We start from the raw sequence: 21,041 nt of genomic DNA on the forward strand, positions 1-21,041 counted from the left end.
TAGCTAAAGTGGCAGGAAAGGATTTTTTGGAATGTGGCGAACACGGGGAGGAATCCTAAAATATGCATGAGTGCACCGTGGCTGTGTGCGGAAATGAGGAAGGCTGATTCACTGGAAGAATATTTGTAAAAAGTAGCAAACAAGATTGTTGTATAATATTGTGAAGTAAAAATGCAAGTATTTCTTTTTTGTAGCTAAATAATCTGCGTGCAGTTTTAGAAATTGATTTTCAATTTTTTTTTTTTTAAATCCTGCACAACAAAAAAATAATGCATTTATTGCTTTCCTCTCCCAGTCTGTCTTTTCAGTGACCAAGTATCTCCACTTCATATAAAAAATGTCCCCCCAGTATTTTACTAGTAAACAAAAAATGGAGGAGATTGTGATATTAATCAATTATAACTTCTGTGCTCTGATTAGGATGATACCGCTGCGATTTCCAGTGTTTGTTTATATTGAAAAGTGATAAATGACCACAAGAAGCAGAGTGGAAGTCTAATGGGCGACATTAGCTTAAATTGCATCTTCAATCTGTCTCCAGATGGAAACTTTGCAAGGACAGGAATACAAGATTACTTTTTTTTTTTGCTTTGTTTTTCCAAATCAGACTTATAAAAAAAGGAAAATAAAGTTACTTGCTTGGCTTTTTATGTGAGTAAAGAAAAAAAAAAAAAAAAAAGCATAGATAGTTGAAAGAATATATCGGCTTTTAAAAAAATACATTCAAATGAATTCATTGTAAAGGAATTACATTTTTTTTTTTTTTGGGAATTGCAACAACCACGTGTTCTACAACACGTGGTTGTTGCACAGTCTCCTGCGCTCAGACAGGAACACTTTGACAACAGAAAAGCAAGAGAAAGGTGGAACTTAACCCAAATGTTTATCCGCTGTCACCTGTAACAGAACAGTGACTTAGAAAGATGGGCTGTGTGGGTGTGCAGGTCCGCCGGTGTATTTGAATCTAATGCTTCCTTATGACGCGGCCACTAACTCTTCTGCGCCCGTCACTGAGATACAAATGCCTTTCCAAGCTGTCAAGATGTACAACCATGCCTGAACAATGAGTGTGCAACTCTGCCTCAGGACATTTGCTCCCTTTGACATGCATTGTAGTAGAAAATATGTGCTTCCTTCCAGACATGCCTACTTAATAGCTTCCACTATGGACTTTGTCTTGTCTCATTAACCTTATGCCATGTATGTTAGCTTTAGGCAAATTGAAATTTATGCTGTGGATGTACACAGTGCTGTATAGCTTACCCAAAATGGGGGGGGATGAATGTGGTAATAAGATTTGTTCTTGTTTCCATAAAGGTCACATATATGTGTGACACACTGTATTACACTAAATGACACATTTTCCATGCAGGCATTATTGAATTACCATACATCAATGTTGAAAAGAAAAGCCTGACAGCGTAAAGACATATGGGGGTACAGGAATGAAAATAAATGCGTCGGGGTTTGCTGAGTGTTGACATGATAGCAATTTCTGTATCTGCCATGCATCAGAAATAGGATTCTCCGCCTGCCGACGCTGATTTCAAAAGTGAGAGGGAAGATCATGCCAACGAGGCGCGTGTCACTCATCTCTCCTTCAGTGTGCAGTTTGGCAGGCATCACAATGTGTTTTGCACATTCAATTTCCTGTGTTTAAATCTGACACGGGGGTTTTGTTTTTGTTTTCCCTCTTACCAAACTGAATATGATAATGTCTCTTGGGAATTGCTAGATGAAAAGACTTCCATGGTGCCGTCAGATTTTTTTTTTTGTTGAGAAGAGCATGCAAGCGTTGGAACCGATACAGCATGCATTATGATAAAATCATCTTTTTTCCATTTAGTAGGAGTTGTGTTTTAAAAAGAGAGTTTGCAAACCAAATTGGAGTAGAAATGTTTGAGAACATGTATTTTTTATAACTTCATTTTCTTTTTGAGCATACATCTTATTAGCACAGGATTCTTTAGTGTGTAGCAATATATCAACCTTTTGAGACTATAGATACGAATAAGAATAAATACAAAATTGTTTCACTTTTAGGATTTAGTTCAGTGATTAAACATTGCAGTCTATAAGCATTCATCAAAATCTCTCTTACTTTTTAAGAGAGACACGGCCATAGAGGCAGTAAAACATACAATAAATAAAACACACTGCAGTGAGCGGCCAAACCATGTTTAAAACAGAAACATTAAACAGTCACACTGACAGGATGAACTCTTCTCCTATTCCACAATCATTAACTGAAACTTCCCCAGAGTAACCAGTTCTGGCAAATTCAGGTCATTTTGTAAATCTTTCCAGGAAACAGGAGCTGCATATTTAAAAACCTTTTTTTTTTTTTTTTTTTTCTAATTCTGTTCTGACTTTGAGAACAGACATTTATCAAATACCTTGACTGTGCAGGTCATACTTTGTGTGATGCTTACACATAAAAACACTGAGACAAGAAGTTACCAACCCCGACCAGAGATTTACAAATGAAAAGCAGCCGATAAGAAAGAATGCAGATACAAACATGGCTATTTAGTATCTTTACATAGGAAATTCCCAATTCTAGTATAACCCACTTATATGCAAGAATTATAATAGTATAGAATACATTTTTTTTTTTAAGTCTGTTTAGGTATTTGACCTAAACAGGTGCATTTACAAAGAGCATAGCCCATAGTGGAAACTATAGCCTATAGTAGAAACTATAGCTTATAGTGGAAACTATATGCAAAAAACAGGTGAGGAAAAAGAGATTTCTCATTTAAAAAAAACTATTTTCTTTCTCAATTAACTCACAAATTGTTAGAATTCATTTTTAAATGTCAAATTGTTATTAAAAAAGGATGCCTGCATATTTCAAATAAAAAGTTGCCATTTCAATGTTAGCCTGTTAAACAGTTTGTGTTTTTAGAGGAATTATGTAACTTTATAGCATTCAAACAAACCCCAAACGTTCTTTTAAAGCATAGACACAAGTAATGTTAAATTGAACTAAACACCAAATATGGGCTGGATAAATGTAAGGGTTTGAACTAAGGAGAAAGATTAACAATAGATTTTTGTAGTCATCTGCATCTATGTGGAATGCAGTATTTGATCAATCACTGCAAAAAGTATTTGCATTGTAAGTGAAAACTCATGATCTGAAAAGAAAAGAAAGTGACTCGGCTCCAAAGTGATACGTATATTGCAGTGACGTGCGGTGAGGTTCATAGCTGGTGAGACACCGACTTAATTATAATCGGATTTATAAATCTAGACCCCCTACATGTTATTGTTTACATATGGAAATTTCGCGCATGCGTACAATGCTGGAGGGTAAAAAGACTATTCTTTAACATCTGATGCTTAGCCGCGCCGCCGCCGCAGAATAATTTCGTTATCTCAATCAAACTTAGACATGTAGATATTATTAATTTTGTGCTGTGCTTAACAGCAAAGGGAGAAACCGTTAAAGTACAACTCAAAACCACGTCTTTCTCGCTCTCTATGTCAGCGCAGCTACTGTATGGCTAACTCACTGTTACCGTCTCTTACTCTGCAGTTGTGGAGTCACAATGTCTGGGATCATGAGCGCCCCCAGCGATGAGGCATGAGAACTGCCTGCCTCACCTCTAATCTGTTCTCTGCCGTTTCTGATCGCTCCTCAGCACACGAAACATGTCACACACACAGTGACAATAAAAACACAGTACATTAAATACATAAGCTAAATTATGGAAAATCAGTTTATACATTAAAGGTTTTTAACCATTTTATTGGCGACGTACAGACAGGAGGAGCATGCTCTCATAGAATGGCAACCGGTGCTGTTAGCAAGAGGTTGCGCAATCCCAGGAGAGACTCAGCTCACTGCTGCCTCACCGGCTTCGCTTCCAAGCATTTGAATGGGAAAATGCTAAAATTCAGCGATTTTGAAGAAAAAAAATCATCAGATTTGATGACATGATGACAGGTGAGGCTCTGCCTCACCTGCCTCCCCTGACCGCACGTCACTGAATATTGAAAGTCAACGTAGAGCAGGGATGTCAAAGTCAAATACACAGAGGGCCAAAAAAACAAATTTGCTACAAGCCGAGGGCCGGACTGGTTTAATGTTTATTAAAACATATTGAAATGATTGCACATAGCCTATTGAACCAAGACCTAACACAGTGTATATTATTTAACGATTAAATGAATAAAGCAATATTTTGTTATGGCTCTGTCAGTAACTTCAAGGGAAAACATTTTTCAAGAGGCAAACAGCAACAAATTTAATTGTTTTTAAAAACAAAATATGTTTCTTAATATCAAGATAAATGCATAAATCAAAGTGCATGCATTATAAACTGAAAATGCATTACTGTGCTGCTCTATGATCCTACCGATCACAGCTTTCAAATAGTAAAGTAAAAAAATAAATCAAATCAGTTGTATTCTTTCTCATGGCTCTTATCTGCAATTTTACCTGAATCCATTCAACTGAAAAATAAATAAAATAAAATAAAATACAAAAATATATGGCACACAGACAAAACAATACTTCATTCAAAGAAAAATCACGTCTTGTAGAAACAAATGTAAAAATTTAACTGAAACTTATAAACTGAAAATACGTTACTGCTCTGTGATGCTCACTTGTCTGAGGCTGAGCCTGATACTTGGAGGTGTCTCATCTTTTGTACAAGTTCATCAATGTTCGGGGTGAGGCTCTGAATAATGAATAATGAAGCCGTTTGGGCGCGCTGTAGTCACTTCGCGGGCTACCGTTGCATTATGGGAAATGTAGTGTTTGCGGGCAAAACACGAGCGGGCGGCTCTGGCTTGCGGGCCGGTTCTCATAGTAATTAAATATCATTCAGGGGGCCATAGATAATTGATTTGCGGGCCGGATGTGGCCCGCGGGCCTTGACTTTGACATATGTGACGTAGAGCATTTCCTGACAAGCTAATATGATGATCTGTTTACCAAACTAGCTTTAAAAGCTTTCAACTAAAGATAAATAGGCAGACTGTTAAAGGAGCGATCAAAACGCCTATATTTACAATATGTTCACTAGAGACAGGGTACACTGATCCACAGTTTAAGTATGTGCACTGGGAAAGGTTGAAATGAAGAACAGAAGAAAAATCTATTTGAAAATCTATAAAATCCTGTCCTGTGGAGTACACTTCAAACACGGCGTCAATATAACAAGGAGAGCCATAAGCTACAATAAACGTCTCTGGCAACATGTGTTGTGTACAAAGGTGGATACGTTTCTTAACATAAATATTCCTTTACAGCTCTGAAGAAAGGACGGTTCTGGATCACCCCTGACCCTTACCACAACGATGACAACATCCAGATTGGGCGTGAAGTCAAGATATCCTGTCAGGTGTGACATTATATATATAAAGCATGAACACAATAAGATAAATTAGCTGTCCAGTAACACTGAGCTGTATTTCTTAGGTGGAAGCGACGCCGCCAGAGGAGCTGACATTTAGCTGGCTAAAGAACGGCCGTGCCCTTCGGAGTTCAGAGCGCATGGTCATCACTCAGACGGACCCCGACATCTCGCCCGGGACCACCAACCTGGACATCATAGACCTGAAGTTTACCGACTTTGGCACGTACACCTGTGTGGCTGCGCTAAAGGGCGGAGGCATTCCTGAGATCAGCATCGACGTCAACATTTCCTCCACAACTGGTGAGCCTCACACCCCTTTGTGTCAGAGGCAGATTTTAAAACCTCCACCACTCCATGCAACATATCCCATCAGACATGCGTCCTACAGCTACTTCACCCATACAAAGAAGCTTTAAAAAGCGATTTTGACTTTCGTATGAAGTATTTTTGTACGTGTAGTAATTTTTGGGGGGCTTGGGGTGTTGGACATTTCTGTTTGAATAATGGACATTTTCTATATATTTTATATGATTGTTGACGCTAAGATATTAAAACAATTGAGAAATAACTGTAGCTGAAGTTAAATGTTAATTCATTGCTAAAGGAGACAGGTCATTTAAAGGATACTTATGTGTCAGTGACACATAAACATTTTCCTTCACTATGTGATATGATATCAAACACCTTTTTTTTCTGTTTGAGGTCCAGTTACTAAAATTCTTTCTATTTCATTAAGACCCATTATATCAGTTTAATAAGTCTTTTGAGATCTCGTATAGACTTTCTTCACATTCAAAAGTTGATATACATCTACTTGCTGATTGGTAGAATTCCCTTTTGATCTGTATGACTTTGGTCATTCAACAACCTTCTTTTAATAGTTTGCTGCAATATCTCTCTTTTCATTTTCACTGAACTCGTGCAACTGAGTAGATTTAGTTGCCCACATCTTTTCAGCTCTTTTTACAAAGTTTCAGTGGACTCAGTTCTGTTCTTTGTGACGATCACTCCAAAATGTTGACTTTGCTGCTCCTGAGTGACTTTGTAACTAACTTGGCTGTCTGCTTGGGGTCGTTGTCATTTGTGTCCAAGCTTTAATTTCCTGGCTGATGTCTTGTGATGTTGCTTCGGTCTTTCTTCTTCATAATGCCATATGTAATATTGCAAAGTGCACAAGGTCGTATGCAGCAAAACTAATTTCCCCACAACATGTCTGTCACTTCTGTGCTTCATAGTTGAGATGGTGTCTTCAGGCTTACAACCTTTCCACTTTTTCTTCCAACATTCATTAAGGGTAAACAGTTCAATTTCCGTTTTCTTGAGACCACAGGACATTGTCTTCAAAAATGAAGGGTTTTTGTCCCTAAACACATTCGCTTCACCGTGGATAATAACACTCTTTCACCGGCTTTAACATTCTTCACAAGGCTTTTCATTTTTGCAGCAAAGCGAGTTCATTTCTGGAATGCAAAACCGGCCTTCTTTCTGAATCCCACAATGTTTATACTTGCATAAAATTGTTTGAACAGATAAATTGTGGCACCTTCAGGAATCTGGAAATTTGATTCAAGGATGTACCAATCTTTGTGAACTTCCACGGATTCTCCTTCTGGCCATTTGGTTGATTTCCTCTGATTTTTCCATAATATCACAGAAAGAAGCAAAAACTAAAATTTTTTGATTTTTGGCATTTAGCAAATATAAATAATATGTAAAACCCTAAACATTTCCTGACAGTGAGAGGAAAAAGGTTGTTATGTATGCAAATATCTGCTTTCAAGTGTGTACGACTGAACACTTCAATAATTGAAGTACCGTCAACATTAATTGGCACTCCTGGTGAAGGTGCTTGCAAAAATCTTCAAATAAATTGTTTAAAAAGACTTAGTGACACCAAGATGCTTCTTTTTACTACAGTTCTCCAATGGAGAGCTTAGATCATTTTTGCCTCCCCTGAATCCTGCTTATCATGCGAGGTTACAAGATAAACATGAGCATTTGTCCATATTTTTTTGTCACAATTTTGGTTTTGACCTTTCCTAATTATTGGTATCTATGTAAATGTAGTCATTCTCACCTGCCTTACTATATTCTCTTGTCTTTCCCATTTTGCAAGGTGGCTTACAGAATTGGGCATTAAAATTACATTCAAGCAAAACCAGAAGCCAAGGATCACTTAGTAAAAGCTTTCAGTCATTCTGATTAACTTAAAATTTTAATTAGACATTGGAAAACTGCTTTACTTGTATGTGTTGACGTCAAAGTCATCCATGTAATATACATGTGAATATATAACATGCCAATAGTTTAGATGGTTTTCTTTTGCTTTTTCAGAAGTGAAACTGAAACTTTAACCTTGATATAAAATTATTTGAAATTGCGCAGACATGTTAATCGTGGTTAAGGGATTTTGTGCTGAAATAATGAAAGAAACAATCTCTTTACTTCTAGGGACTTTACAAACGTCCTTCACCAACCACATTTTTGAGGTTGTGGCAAGAAAGTCGCGTTATAAACCCCAAAATTTAACCCAAGAAAAACGAAACTTTGTTTCGGTAACTGTAGTCTCAAACCAGAGTTCATCCGTCGGACAAATCAGGCATCAGATGCTCAACGTCGTTCCATCAACTGGCTGCTTTCACTCTTCCAGCATACATACAACATGAGCGGCTTGCTAGTTGCATGACACATCAGTCCGCCTCGCTCCAGGATCTCCATTTCGACCACGCTGTGTTTTACTATTCAATTACTTAAAAAGTTTTACAAAAGCTTTTCACTGTTCTTTTGAGTCCGCACTGCTCTCTTGCCTGTCAGTCATTGTCAAAGAATGCAAGGCGTAGGTGCTAAAATGACAGGAGTATGAAATCTGAAAGATAACAGCAGAGGGAGGAAATGTGCTGTCAAATGTCTTGTTTGGCTGACATTCAGGAAATTTAAATACGACCACACTTTGTTGGAAAAACAAAGTAATGGAAGGCCAAGCAGAACGAAATGACACCGTTAATGACAGAAGGACTTCGTTCTAAAATCCTCATTGAAATGTCACTCAGTACATCTCCAAAATACTTTGTAAATGTTTAGTATTTCTTGTCAGCCATCTCAGAAATCAAAACAGTTATTTTATAGAGATCTATTGCACATACAGTAAAATATATGAAGTTTATTTGCAGTTTTAACGATTATGGCTTACAGGTAAAGAGAACCCGTAGTTCAGGATCTCAGGAAATTAGAATATCATATTAGACTAATCAAAAATTGATGCACAAATGTTAGGCTTCTGAAAGGTTTGTACATTTCTGTTTGGGCCTCTTCTTGCATGAATAACTGCATCAATGCACCGTGGCACGGAGGCGATCAACTCCTGGCGCTGCCGCAGATTACTTTATCTGTCTTGTTGGATCTGGTCTCTCTCATCTTTCTCTTACAACAGCCCATAGGTTTAAGGAGTTCGGGTCAGGGGAGTTTGCTGGCCAATTAAGAACAGGAACACTGCGGTCAGAACCAGTTTTTGGTACCTTTGGCAGTGTGGGCAGGTGGCAAGTCCTGTTTGAAAATAAAACCAGCATCTCCATTTAGCTTCTCAGCAGACTTCCCTCATGCAGGTGTTTTGACACGATGAGCTTTGATTAATAACCTTTTTCACGGTTTTCAAATTTTCTCAGGTACTGAATTTTGGATCGGCATAGTCTGTAACCCATAATCATCAAAATTGCTTAGCTTCACTTTTTGGGTGACTGGCAAGAAACATTGCCCTTTTACGCAATATTTTATGTCTTTTAAGCTGCTCTAGTATTTGTTCATGCTACATCATGGCGCACACAAACCCTGGAAGTCTCCGGGTTTCACCGCACTCCTCCCTGATTCTTCAGATTATCCGTTTGGGGGATTCCAAAAGTCGGTGCTGCTGCAGGCAGAGTAGATATCTCCGCTTGCTTTGACTTTACCGCCATGTGTTTGGTACCGATAAGGAAGGCCGGGGTTTGTGATGTGACTTAGCAACGATTAGGTTCATAGGGAGCTCTTTTGCCTCTTGTAGGCAAAACTCACGAGCACACATGGAAACGCATTCACGCAGCCTTACCTTTAGTCAGTACCTTGCTTCTCTCTTACGCCTCAGCTGCCACTCAGTAAGTGAACATGAAAGCTGCGTGTCGACCTTGGGTGCATAATTACTGTTAGATAATCCTTTGATAATCCTTGTGCTTTAAAACAGTGGGATCAATTGCATCTGCCAAGATTGTTTCCTCATTATCTTTTAAGTAGTGCAGTCTCTTCTTTTGGAGTGCCTGAGCGTTGCCAACACATTAGTGCAGATCCTTTAATGTGCAGAAATAAATAAATAAAAGAATACAGCTGTCTGACTGGAGAAATAACAAAGAAAATGACTGACTGCTTTGTGATTGGATAAAATGAAAGGTTTCCTTCAGGCTCGGGTTTGATTGCTTCCCAAGCTTTCACTGCTCCAGTCGCACGTGAAGGCAGGAATGAGATGCTATGAAAGGAACGCGTTGGCATGGAGATGCATCTGTCATCGGGAATTATACTGGAAATGTGGTTTCTGCTTTGTTACGATTCCTGCTGCATTTACCTGGATGTGGGCGGGCTGTTTTCTTGAGAATGCCTGTTTCTGTCAGTCTGGCTGACGCCACGAATCAGTGGAGTGTCTCTGCCGAGCTCTGTAGCTGCAGCGTGCAGCTAAAGCGCCTTGTGCCTCTGCTTTGCTACGCGCCTGCAGCCTGTTGTGCGATGAATGAGCTCGGTATTTGTTCCTCTGCCTGTTCTCCTGAAGGGAGAAAGCCGAGCTGCAATTAGAAGTCTTAATAAAAGTGTTTAGAGGAGATTACACTGCAGATCTGCCAGGGTTTTTGTGCTGGGAACGAGGGTGAAGCTCACTTGGCTCTCTCGGTTTTGGCTCCCGGTTTTGATTCCAAACCAGGGGTTGGGTCCGACCCTGGCCGAAGAGAATATTTAGGGACACAGATTTTTGTACAACTTTTCCTTTTTGTAAAACAGCGCTAATATTTACTGCTGCGGCAAACTCATTAAATAAGCAAGTTCTTATCTCAGCACTGCTCCCAGAGATTCCAGGGGCGATGCATATTTATGAGTGTGGTCTGAAACGAGGACACAGACCTCCCCTTTGGAGATCGTCAAGATTAAAAACCGCAAGAGCCAGAAATCTCTGAAAGGAGATAAGAACTTGATGAAGTTCCAGCAGAAAACACAAGTTACACCTGTCAGGAGCAAACGTTCACACGCAGCGACTAGACGCGTCCGAGATCTTCAGGTGGTGACGGTGTTGTTGTGACTCGAATGTTATTTGAAATCAGATCGGAAGCGTTTGTCAAGATAAAATTCTAACGCAGTGCAGAATACGGCGCGGAGGGATAGTTGGTATTTAAAGCCGGGTTCAGACAAAGACTTTGCCGATAGCTGATGTGCTGATGCCATTTATCATTATCGTGCTATGTGAATCTCGTTCTCAGCAGGACAGATGATCAAAAAGTTAGTGACGTTCACTTTGTTTCAAGCTTTTTTAAACACACCTGGGATTCTGCCGCTAACGGGCGTTTCTTTCAACCTCAAAAACACATCCAATTAAATTGTTTAGATAATTATCTGCTCGCTTGATTAAAATGAGCTAGATTAATGAACACAGTACGCAGCAAGCCATTTTTCTGACAATTTAATTAATCAGTACCTTATAGCAAGTGGACTCATCTCTGTCTAACTCCCTATTGACAGATTATATTCTCTGTTTGACTATGATTCATCATGCATAGTCACCACATGAATAAATACACTATGACAATTTGACTGCTCTTTGTGCTGATTTCAGCAAATCCATTGACCCTGATGAAGATAAAAAAAATTGACATAAGCCTGACTCATCTGTAGGATGACCATAGCCAGGTGTCATTTGCTCTCTTTGAAGGGAAGCAACTGTTTAAATACTATCTGCTGAGCAGAGTTGGGAAGGTTAGCAGCATGTTAATGTACTTTTTCAGAAGGTCTCTGTGTATTTTTTCTTAACAGTCTCATGGATAGAAATATATTCTGTAGACCATTTACTAACCTCAGACCATCCAGTTTCTCTCGGTTCATTATCACAACAAATAGCCAATTTACATGCAAAGTTACTTTGGATCTATCACTGTCAGAACAATAAACTAAAAGTAAAAAAAATAATAATAAATGACACATTTTGGACTTTTTAAGGAGACTGAATTGATCTCTGTTGGTTTTCCTGGACAACTTTCTAGCAATTTTTTTTTTTTCACAAATTGTATACATCTGAGTTGAGTGTAATTTGACTGTATAGTAAAGAGATGCAATATACCATATTTTCTGGACTATAAGGCGCACCTAAAAGCCTTTAATTTCATCAAAAAATGAGAGTGTGCCTTATAATCCGGAGCGCCTTATATATTGTTCTGGAGTAAAACAGAACAATATATAAGGAATTAATATGGATTGATTCTGGTTGTGCTTACTGAGCTCAAAGCGATTTTGTGTGGTTCACGGCGCTCAGTCAAAATGTTTTAGTTATGTTACATCAGCAGTCAGGAGCGTTGTGGAGTAATGCGTACTGTGTTTTGGCTGACTTATCTGACTGTTTTGTTTCACTTAATGCACCTTATAGTCTGCTGTGCTATATATATTAATAAAAATCTAAACTAGACCATTCGTTAATGGTGTGCCTTAGAACCCAGTGTGCCCTATAGTTTGGTATGATAATGATAACTATAATGGCACTGGAAATAATTGAATAGCATGGGAGAAATGTGAGTTGAACTGGGCTCAATAGTGTTTTTGCATAACTCAGCGTGATACCTAAAACTAATTGAACTGAATTAAGTTAAACTGCACAGACTGAAATTAAATTGAATTCAATTGAATTTCATTCAGATGAATTACAATGGACTCCTGCAGAGTCTTTGATTTTTTTCTGAGAAGCAAATGTAGAAGTTATTTGTCGTAATGTACAAGTTATCCATTGACAGATATTTGACTTTAATTAAATGTTGCTGCTTTGCAAAGTTCAAAGTTCTGAATTTGTCAGAGCTCATAGAATTGTCCCAGAATTGACGAAAAAGCCACCTGGATGCAATTAAATGTGAAATGTCCAGTTGAATCACCTCTGACATTTGAACGTATGTCACAAACTTTTCAGCACGAATGGATCTTTGCGGCAGGTTCCAAAGATCCTGGGAACGGCAGTGGGATGAAGCCATCCTGAAAATCAGTCATATGGAAACAGCTGATGACAGTTTTGCCTTCTCAGTGATGTACAGCTGCCTGGCAGCATATGTCAACATGACACCTGTGATGTTTTCAAGGTCGACTGCAGATATTGGATCTGACATTCCAATGTCTACAGACAAAGTATTGTCTGTGAACATACCTCTAAGTGTCTTCAGATAAATCAAAAGGCAGCAGACCAAAATGCAGTCACCGATGAAGATGTAATTGCAGTTTTCTTTTTATATTAAGCCCATAAAATGATGATGAAACAAGGTAACCAGCCTGTAACTTTAGCTGCACCCACTGCAGTTGCAATTAGTTGGGTGGGCGGGCCATCATCTGGGAGGAACACTTTACAAGGAAACGAACCCTTCCTCATTAGACACCGTCAAGCCTCCGTCAGTGATGTTGCTCCGTCACGTGAAAATGCTCACTACTTCACGAAGAACAAAGCCGTCGTGCAGGAGGTGGCATTTTAAACAGAGCATTTCTGCTCCTCAGCCTGGTTGGATGCATGGTGGAAAAAGAAGAAAGAAAAAAAAACCTTACAGAAGCAGAACAACAACATTAAAGAGAGCATTGTAGCAACAAATCAAGTTGCCGCCCATGAGAGCGTGAGTGTTGAAAGCCTGCTGCTCTGCAATATGAGCCACATGAATTCACGAGGGGCTCAAGTGAACGATTGCAAGAAGAGTTAGAAAATTTTAGGGGACATGCACACAGCTACGAAGAAAAACAAAACAAAGAGAAAAAAACAATAAACCATCCACTCAGTGGTGTGTTATTGTGGTCAGCAGTGTGTCGCTGCAGTCTATCAGCAGGCTACAGCAATTTTAACACATCTGTGGATATTTATAACACTTCAGCAGCTCGGAGAGCGGAACGGTACCCCTCCGCAGCCCGTCTCGCATGCCAAACACACACACTTTCACAAATATGCCCACAGCGGAGCCGTGGGACTCCGCTCTCCGTCCCCAGAGCTCCGGGGCTCGGAGGAACAGAGAGTCCTGTCACATTGTGACCAACTCGTTGGCTTCAAGCTGTCTGAGCGGCACAATCCTGCACAAACAGACACACTCCCTGCACAGTCTGCAGTAGTTCAGAACGTTGTGTTGCCATGGCGACGGGGAGTGATGTCACAGCGCCTAGTAGAAAAGGGGCAGTGGGAATGTTTATTCTCAAAGACGTTTATTCGCGCTGCTTTCAATGCCACCGCTGTAAGAAAAATGCAAATTGCCTGATGTTTTCTCGCGCCACAGTTTCCCACTGAAAGGCACCAGCCGTCAGCCTCTCCGCTCTGAAGATGATTCCCACCGAGTCCCTCCCCGAGAGATCCATGGCGGCACCTCGGCCACTTTACGGGGCCCTCTTGATTTAGGCCCACAAAAAAGACACACACGTGTGTGTTGTTTCCAAACGCCGCAACGAGACGCGTTTCACCGAGGAGCTGAAACGGGATCACAGCACACCGTCACCCGTGGGCAAGAAGAGATTCGCGTATGCACACACATGCGACGGCGGGGACACGAAAGCCACGCAGACGCGCACTGCGAAAGCATCCCCACGGAGCGAATGTGCCCCGCAGGCATCACTGGCATTTGGAGGGCTTTGGCACAATGAGAGCACAGTAAAGACCAGCAGCAGGCCCTCCGCCACACTCAGCATCTCAACGGTCATTCAGAGACAGGGTGGTCACCAGGAGGAAGGATAAAAATGCAGAGCTGAGATGAGACGGGCATAAGCAGGTTTGTGGGGGGGTGTTTGCTTTCCTGTGACGGCGAGGTGAGAAATGGCAGCAGCTGATAGCCAGCATTCCTGCTGCCAAAATCTGTGGACAGACTACAGTAATTATTTGTCTAATCCAGGCAGAAGAGGCCAGGTGTAAAGATGGCAGCTCAGCGAATGCACCTCTCCTCCATATGCTGACGGTTACCCGCTGCTCCCTGCTGGCTGTTGTTTTACCGCTTGGACCCGAGGAAACGCGGAGGACGTTTAAAATGGAGAAAAGCACGTCAGCACTTAACACCTGGCTGCCTCCACCGAGACGGTGTGTGAATAAAAATCAGGAAATGTATCAATATGAAATGAACATGTTGTTATTGCCGTGACGATAATTTTTTGCTCTTCTTTTGATGCTGAACTAACAAATGGATGAAGTCGATGAGTTTGACTGCAGGGATGGTAGATGCAGATTCAGAGGCGATGACTAAAGCGTTTTAATGCACTGAGAAAAGAGAATAGATTTCCAACCTAATAAGTAGTTGTATGAATATAGTTGAATGGATTTCGTCAAACATACTTTATCTACATTTGTTTAACTTTACAACTTAATAAATGTAAGAAATTAACATGGAAATGAACTTAATTTGATTACTTACCACCATTTAATGCAATATACTTAGTATATTTCTCTTTTTTTCAGCATTTGATCAGTTCTCTTGTCCTGAAACCCACAACTTGAGCCAAATGTTGATAGTGTTCTGCACGTTTTGAATATCAGGTCAGCCTTAATTAGATTACACATTCATACATACCCTACAAGATACTGTGTTAGCCATATCTCCTCCAGTTTGTCAGATTTCTCATAATTACTAATTTGTTAAAAAATTGAGCACAAGTCCTAATGAAAAATGTAAATATCATTATAATTGCAGTATGTATGCTAAATGCATTCCAATTATTTATGAAGTATTTAAGATGATTTTCATTGATAAATTAAACATTTCATTTTTAAATTTAATTTAAAAATTAAATTTTAATTAAATTTTTTATTTAATTAATTTTTTTTAATTAATTTGATCTGTGCACCTCAGATCAGAATTGTGTAGCTAATTTACAATCTCCAGTTGTTTTCTGTTTTCCTGCTTGAGCAGCCGCTCTGTCACACAATTGCAAATGTTAAAGTAAAAAAAAATAATTATTTTTAATTTGAATAGAGTTGATATTTCAAGATTCGCTTAGCATCTTATATTGGCAATTAGCATGATAACTCCCGTAAAGAGCAGTCTCTCTTTGTGTGTTCCCTGGAGGAAATGAATGGATATCCTTTAAGTCAACAATAAAAAGAAGGCTGACAGTGTTTTCAGTACGTTTCCGCAACAAACTGAGGTTTAAATAGGCCGAAGGCTTACTTCCTCCATTTAAAAGTAGGCACCTGCATAAAGAGCCAACATGCCTCCATAGAAAATATAGTTGCATTTTAAATTTGCTTCGTACGCCTTTTTTTTTTTTTTTTTGCTTCCTCGGTATTAATTGTTAAACACCTTCCATAATTTAAGCTGGAGCCTGCTAGCTCTGAATGTCCTTTCCTCTTTAGCAACTTCCACATTGAAGATGATTGGTGTCAGCCCTCAGATATCATCTGTTCGCTCATCGTAACTGAGATCTGATTTTCATGTTTCCAACTGGCCAGTCGAGCCGAAAATGGAAAGATTAAAACTTAAAATTGTGCTTACAAGGGCTTTCGCTAAAAACCATTGTGAGATCTTTGGATGTTGGGGTGAATTAACTGAGTTTGCCCTCATCTCTAAGCACCTTTTTGCTGTTTTTACCTACATATTTCTGAGTGAATGTTGATTTAAAAAAAAACAACTTAGTTTTATGGTTGAGAAAATTTGGAAGACACAATTTCAGTCTAAAGAGGAAAAAAATAATAAAGTACACATAATATCTAAATCATGGTGTTTAAGCCAAACATGATGATTAAAGCAAAATATAATTTGTTGAGTGATTCTTTATGGATTAATCATGTTTAATTTGCTGCAAAATATGCCAACGTTTTGTACAAATGTGTTCTTCTTGCATCCACATTTTTGGCCTCTAGTGTAACTGGTTACTCTTTTGTTCTCATGTCTCCTTGAATTGATTAAGAACAAAAAAAGAAAGAAAGAAAAACGCTGCCAGTTTGTCCTTGCAGAAAGATTCCCATTGACGTGTGAAAACTGTTGCCATGAAACAGATTACAGTAATTTTGGCCTAAATTCAGCTTTAAGATTTAAGCATTTCTTGCTGCAATTCACAGCCCATGGAGATGCTCCTACATCCTTATTATTCTGTTCTCTGCACATGTGATTTCCTTCTCTGATGAGTGGGTGTTTAAGCACAATCATAACACTGTGATAAAGACGTGCTCATTGGGGGGAGGGGGACAACAAAAAAACCATGAAGCTCTGAAATGGCTGCAGGATTTTACCTTCAATGAAACAGAAAATGGCCACAAAATATTTTTTTATAAGTATTTCTTGACTCTTTCTTTTTCTCCGATTGCATGTGATTTCATCACAGTAAAAAAAAAAAAAAAAAAAGGCAAAAAACAAACAAACAAACAGAAAAATCCCTCCAACTTGGCTTGATTCTTTTCCAGCTGCAGCATTGTTTGGACAGAATGACAGTGATTCAAAAATCATCAGGGAAGCACAACAGGGTTTCATCATTGCTGAGGAGATTATCGGCCCGTGAAAAGCTGGCTGTAAACTGTTTTTGGGGAGCAGCGCTACAAAATAGTCTTGGAGTCTACTGATAGCTTGGACTCACACAAAAACACATAAACACACAAATGCATGTTGCACAGCACTCTAGGAGCTGGCGCTTTCTGCCAGGTTTACTAATTAAACAAATTTACTTGGCCAGCAAGCTTGATGAGAAACCAGACGGCCTGATTCAACCTGCTGGAGTTGCTGCTCTTAAACTGAGACACATAAATACCCTTACAAAAAAACCTCCCAAAAAAAAACAACAAATCTCCATTACTTAAAACTTTAACTACTTTCTCCTATCACTTCTACTTCTCTTTTTTTATATATATATTCCTCTAATCACAGTTATCAACACTTGCTTGTAAACTCTAATATTGTACTTAAAAGATTTTTATTTGCGTATTTACTGTAGGGCGGTTGGGTGAAAAGTGCAAGAGTGAGTAAAAAGTTCAGACAAGAGACGGTAATGATGCTGGTGTGAATGAGGAAAATTGCACAAACAGCCTTGAAGTGTAAGTTGTCGATGTAAGTTTGACGTCGAGGCGAATATTACGGAGAAAACAGGCCGACGAGAGCAAGAAGACGGTTCTTCTGTTGATTGTAATGACAGTTCTGCTCCTGCCGCTGATGGTGTGTTACATGTTTATGGGTAACTGTTGGGCAGAAACAACTTTTTATCAAAACTTCTTCTGGGATTTGATCTTTGATTTTTCACGACAGAAAGAATAGACTTTTAAATGATGTATTGCAAATGCCAGAAGTGCTGTCATCCTTTAAACTCAGTGTAATCAATGTGCAGCTGCCGTGTAGGATATTATTGTAAGGACTGAGACTTGTGTAAACAAAGCGACTTTCACATTGTTGGCACCTCTGGTAAAGATGTGCAAAAAGCCATGAAAACACATTTTTTTTTCACTAAGTAGCATAATTTTATAATGAAAAGTTTGCTTCAGTGAGTTTTGGACATTTTTAATTAACCTCCAACCCATCGGCGTTTTGTAGTAAGACAAGCATTTTCATTCAGTCGTACTTTTTGTTTTGTCTCGTTTTGTTTTTCCAGCTTTAAATTTTTCTTATAAATTTTTCGGGGCAAATGTTTTTTTTCTGTGACAATTTTCTGACTCCAGTTTCTTGATGATTTATTTTCCTCGCTTGAATGATACAGTATGTTCTCTTTGTTTTTACTATTTGGAAGAGACGAGGGCTTCTGTGTATGAAAAAACAAAAGCAAGGATTACAACAAAAAATAAAAATCCTCAACCCACTGATCAACCTTGGCTACCCCAACCACTCAAATTTGTTAATTGCTAATATATTATGGTTAATGGTTAAAAAATAAATAAAAGCTGGCTTGTAAAGCCGTTTTTAATTACTGTAGTCATTTTTTTATTTATCGATGGCATGTGCACTTTGGCAAATGTTTCTGTTTTTGCACCAGGAATCTTGTGCTGCATTCCTTACTTGACCTACTGATAGTAGGATTTTGTGGCAACTCAGCCACGTCGCTGAATGAAAACGTTTCTGCAAATGCAAATGTTTCTCACCAGGCTGCAGTTGGCTTTTCTTTTTTTTTTTTTTTTGGTTTATGTGTTCATTTCGCATCTTGTTACTGAATTCCCTTGAACATCAACAAGGGAAATGAGCTTTGGTGTACAGCACAATGGTTGCATCGATTCCTTGTTTGTGAGCGCTGTCTCTCGGGTGAATTCTCCGCTGGACTAATTTGTCTAATCCTCATGGTTCACATATAATGCCGGTGTAAGAAGGAATGTCCACCTGGGACTTTTAGTTTGTAGTTTACAGCAATTTTCTGCAGAAGTGCAACACCTGAACTTGTTTCGTTGAGGCCGGGGTTGTTGCTTATCGGCTTGTCATTGCATCACTCATCGTTGGCCATTGCCTGATTACATTGATACTCATTGCTGCTGTTGACTGTGGTCTTACATCTCCTTCATGCTGTGACTGTCTGCTTCCTTCTGTCTGCCATTACTGTTGCTAATATCTCACGGTTCATCCGTTCATGCTGTGTGTCTCGCTGAGACTGCGTCATTCCAACTCGCTCCCCCCTCCTCCCATATATTTTCGCTGCCTTTCCCCGTCCAAGTCAACCATTGCCTTTCACCCCGTCTGCTGACTTTCTAGAGCCCCATATCAGTCCCTCCTCTGTTTTTCTCTTTCTTAGTTCCTCCCAGCCTGACAGTCCCCCGGGGCAAGTCCCCCCTGGTGGCCCGTGAGGGTGACACAGTGGAGCTGGAGTGCCTTGTTTCAGGGAAGCCCAAGCCCATCATCCTGTGGTCCCGAGCAGACAAGGAGGCGCCCATGCCCGACGGCAGCATGCAGATGGAGAGCTATGACGGCGTCCTGCGGATCGTGAACGTCTCCCGGGAGATGACGGGGTCATACCGCTGCCAGACCAGTCAGTACAACGGCTTCAACGTGAAGCCCCGGGAGGCTGTGGTGGAGCTGATCGTCCAGTGTGAGTAAACGGGTTGTGTCTGTCATGCACGTATCTAAAGAAGATGCAAATGTATAGTGATCTGCCACTTGTAGCTGTTTGAGAGGGTCTTTGTCTGCATAAGGTCCACCATTTGTTACCGTGATGTATTTGCTGTGTCCCGTGTAATTAATCTTTCTGGGTTCTAGTCCTCTGTGTCTGTACATTCATGCCCATCCAAAATGCATCTGAAGGCTGTGAAATGATTCCCCCGGTTCCCACTTGTCAACCTTCGTCCGGTCGTTCTTAGGAAACTCCAGCTCTCGCTCTACGGAGAGGAATTCATCCACTGAAGAGAGCAGAACTAATATTAACAGAGGCACAAAGCTGCAGATATCCATGTCCTCACTTGTTAGCCGTCTTTAGTTTTTTAGTGTGTGTGTGATCATGTCTGAGAAGACCCGAGGAGTTCATGCTCTGACTCCGGGCCTCCCTCCGACCGCCGACCCGCTGCTCATTGAAAAACTCCTTCCCCCTACTTTGATTGGTGGCATTCAAGAATGGCTTCAGGGCTAATTACCAAGCAGCTAATTTATTCCCACTGGTATTCATTTTGTCTTCATTTGTGGACATTTGAAAGGAACATTTTCAGTGAGCAGCAGGGATTCAAAGTGCTGTCGTTCTCTGACAGCAATAGGGAGGTTTTTCTCTGGTAAAGAAAGACCGAAAGATGGCTGGGAAGAAAATGAATGTGAGCCATGTGCGGTTCTTACTCTTCTCTGGCAAGTGATTATAGCAACTGGAAAGACTTAGTCTCCAAGCTCGCATCGTTTTCCTCATGGCCTACTTGCAGAAGTTAATCCATACTTTCTTCTGTTTTGACTTGCACATTTATTTTCTCCACCTAAAGCAAACCAGTCAAACATTATGTAAGTTTTATATTAAACACATCAATCAAAACGTAACTAGACATGGAGCCAAGTCAGTTAGCCTGGCGAGATCACCTGAAGAAAAGTCTGTGTGACCCTAAATTCAAAAATGGTGTTTTAAGCTGTATTACTCAGTCATGGCTAAAATGTGAACTTGGTGAAGAAACTTAAGTCAACACTAAAAAAGAACAGTAAAACTCTTGAATCTTTGGGAGCAGTATAGGAATGCTGGGAGGTAACTTTATTGGTTTAAATTTGAGCAACTTCCAGACAGTTTAGCTACCAAAAAAACACTAAAATATCTAAATTATCCTGGGGCTGACTTTTATAGTTTGATTTTTTTTTTTAAAACACCCTTTTAAGAGCACAAATCCATAAATGACTATAAGTAATATGCTCTTTTTTTATTGCTAATGTTTCCACTTAGCAAAAAATATCCAAACAGATTTTAAGTATGAATAGTGAAGATTTGTGCCTTCTCATTGTGTGTTTTGATTCAAGATTAACTTCGCGCTGCCACTACAAATATTTTGATCGAAGATTACCAAGAGAATCAAAAACCAGCTTCCAGTTTTGCAATAAAGGA

The 21,041-nt window shown here is 39.7% G+C and overlaps 1 protein-coding gene across 5 annotated transcripts in view; it reads left to right on the forward strand.

The window, feature by feature from the left end:
* LOC103457909 (MAM domain-containing glycosylphosphatidylinositol anchor protein 2) overlaps positions 1 to 21,041 on the forward strand; it is a 198,949-nt gene that overhangs the window by 115,880 nt on the left and 62,028 nt on the right. For 3 of the 5 annotated variants that reach the window (XM_081602842.1, XM_081602843.1, XM_008398385.3), the window contains 3 exons: positions 5,266 to 5,357; positions 5,435 to 5,672; positions 19,248 to 19,568. In XM_081602842.1, the coding sequence (XP_081458968.1) occupies positions 5,266 to 5,357; positions 5,435 to 5,672; positions 19,248 to 19,568 (651 nt within the window). The remainder of the gene's footprint in view (positions 1 to 5,265; positions 5,358 to 5,434; positions 5,673 to 19,247; positions 19,569 to 21,041) is intronic. The other 2 variants (XM_081602844.1, XM_008398387.3) reach the window with 1 other exon arrangement.

This window comes from Poecilia reticulata, chromosome 21 (assembly GCF_904066995.2).
Source record: "Poecilia reticulata chromosome 21, P_reticulata-male-v2, whole genome shotgun sequence".
Classification (NCBI taxonomy): Eukaryota; Metazoa; Chordata; class Actinopteri; order Cyprinodontiformes; family Poeciliidae; genus Poecilia; species Poecilia reticulata.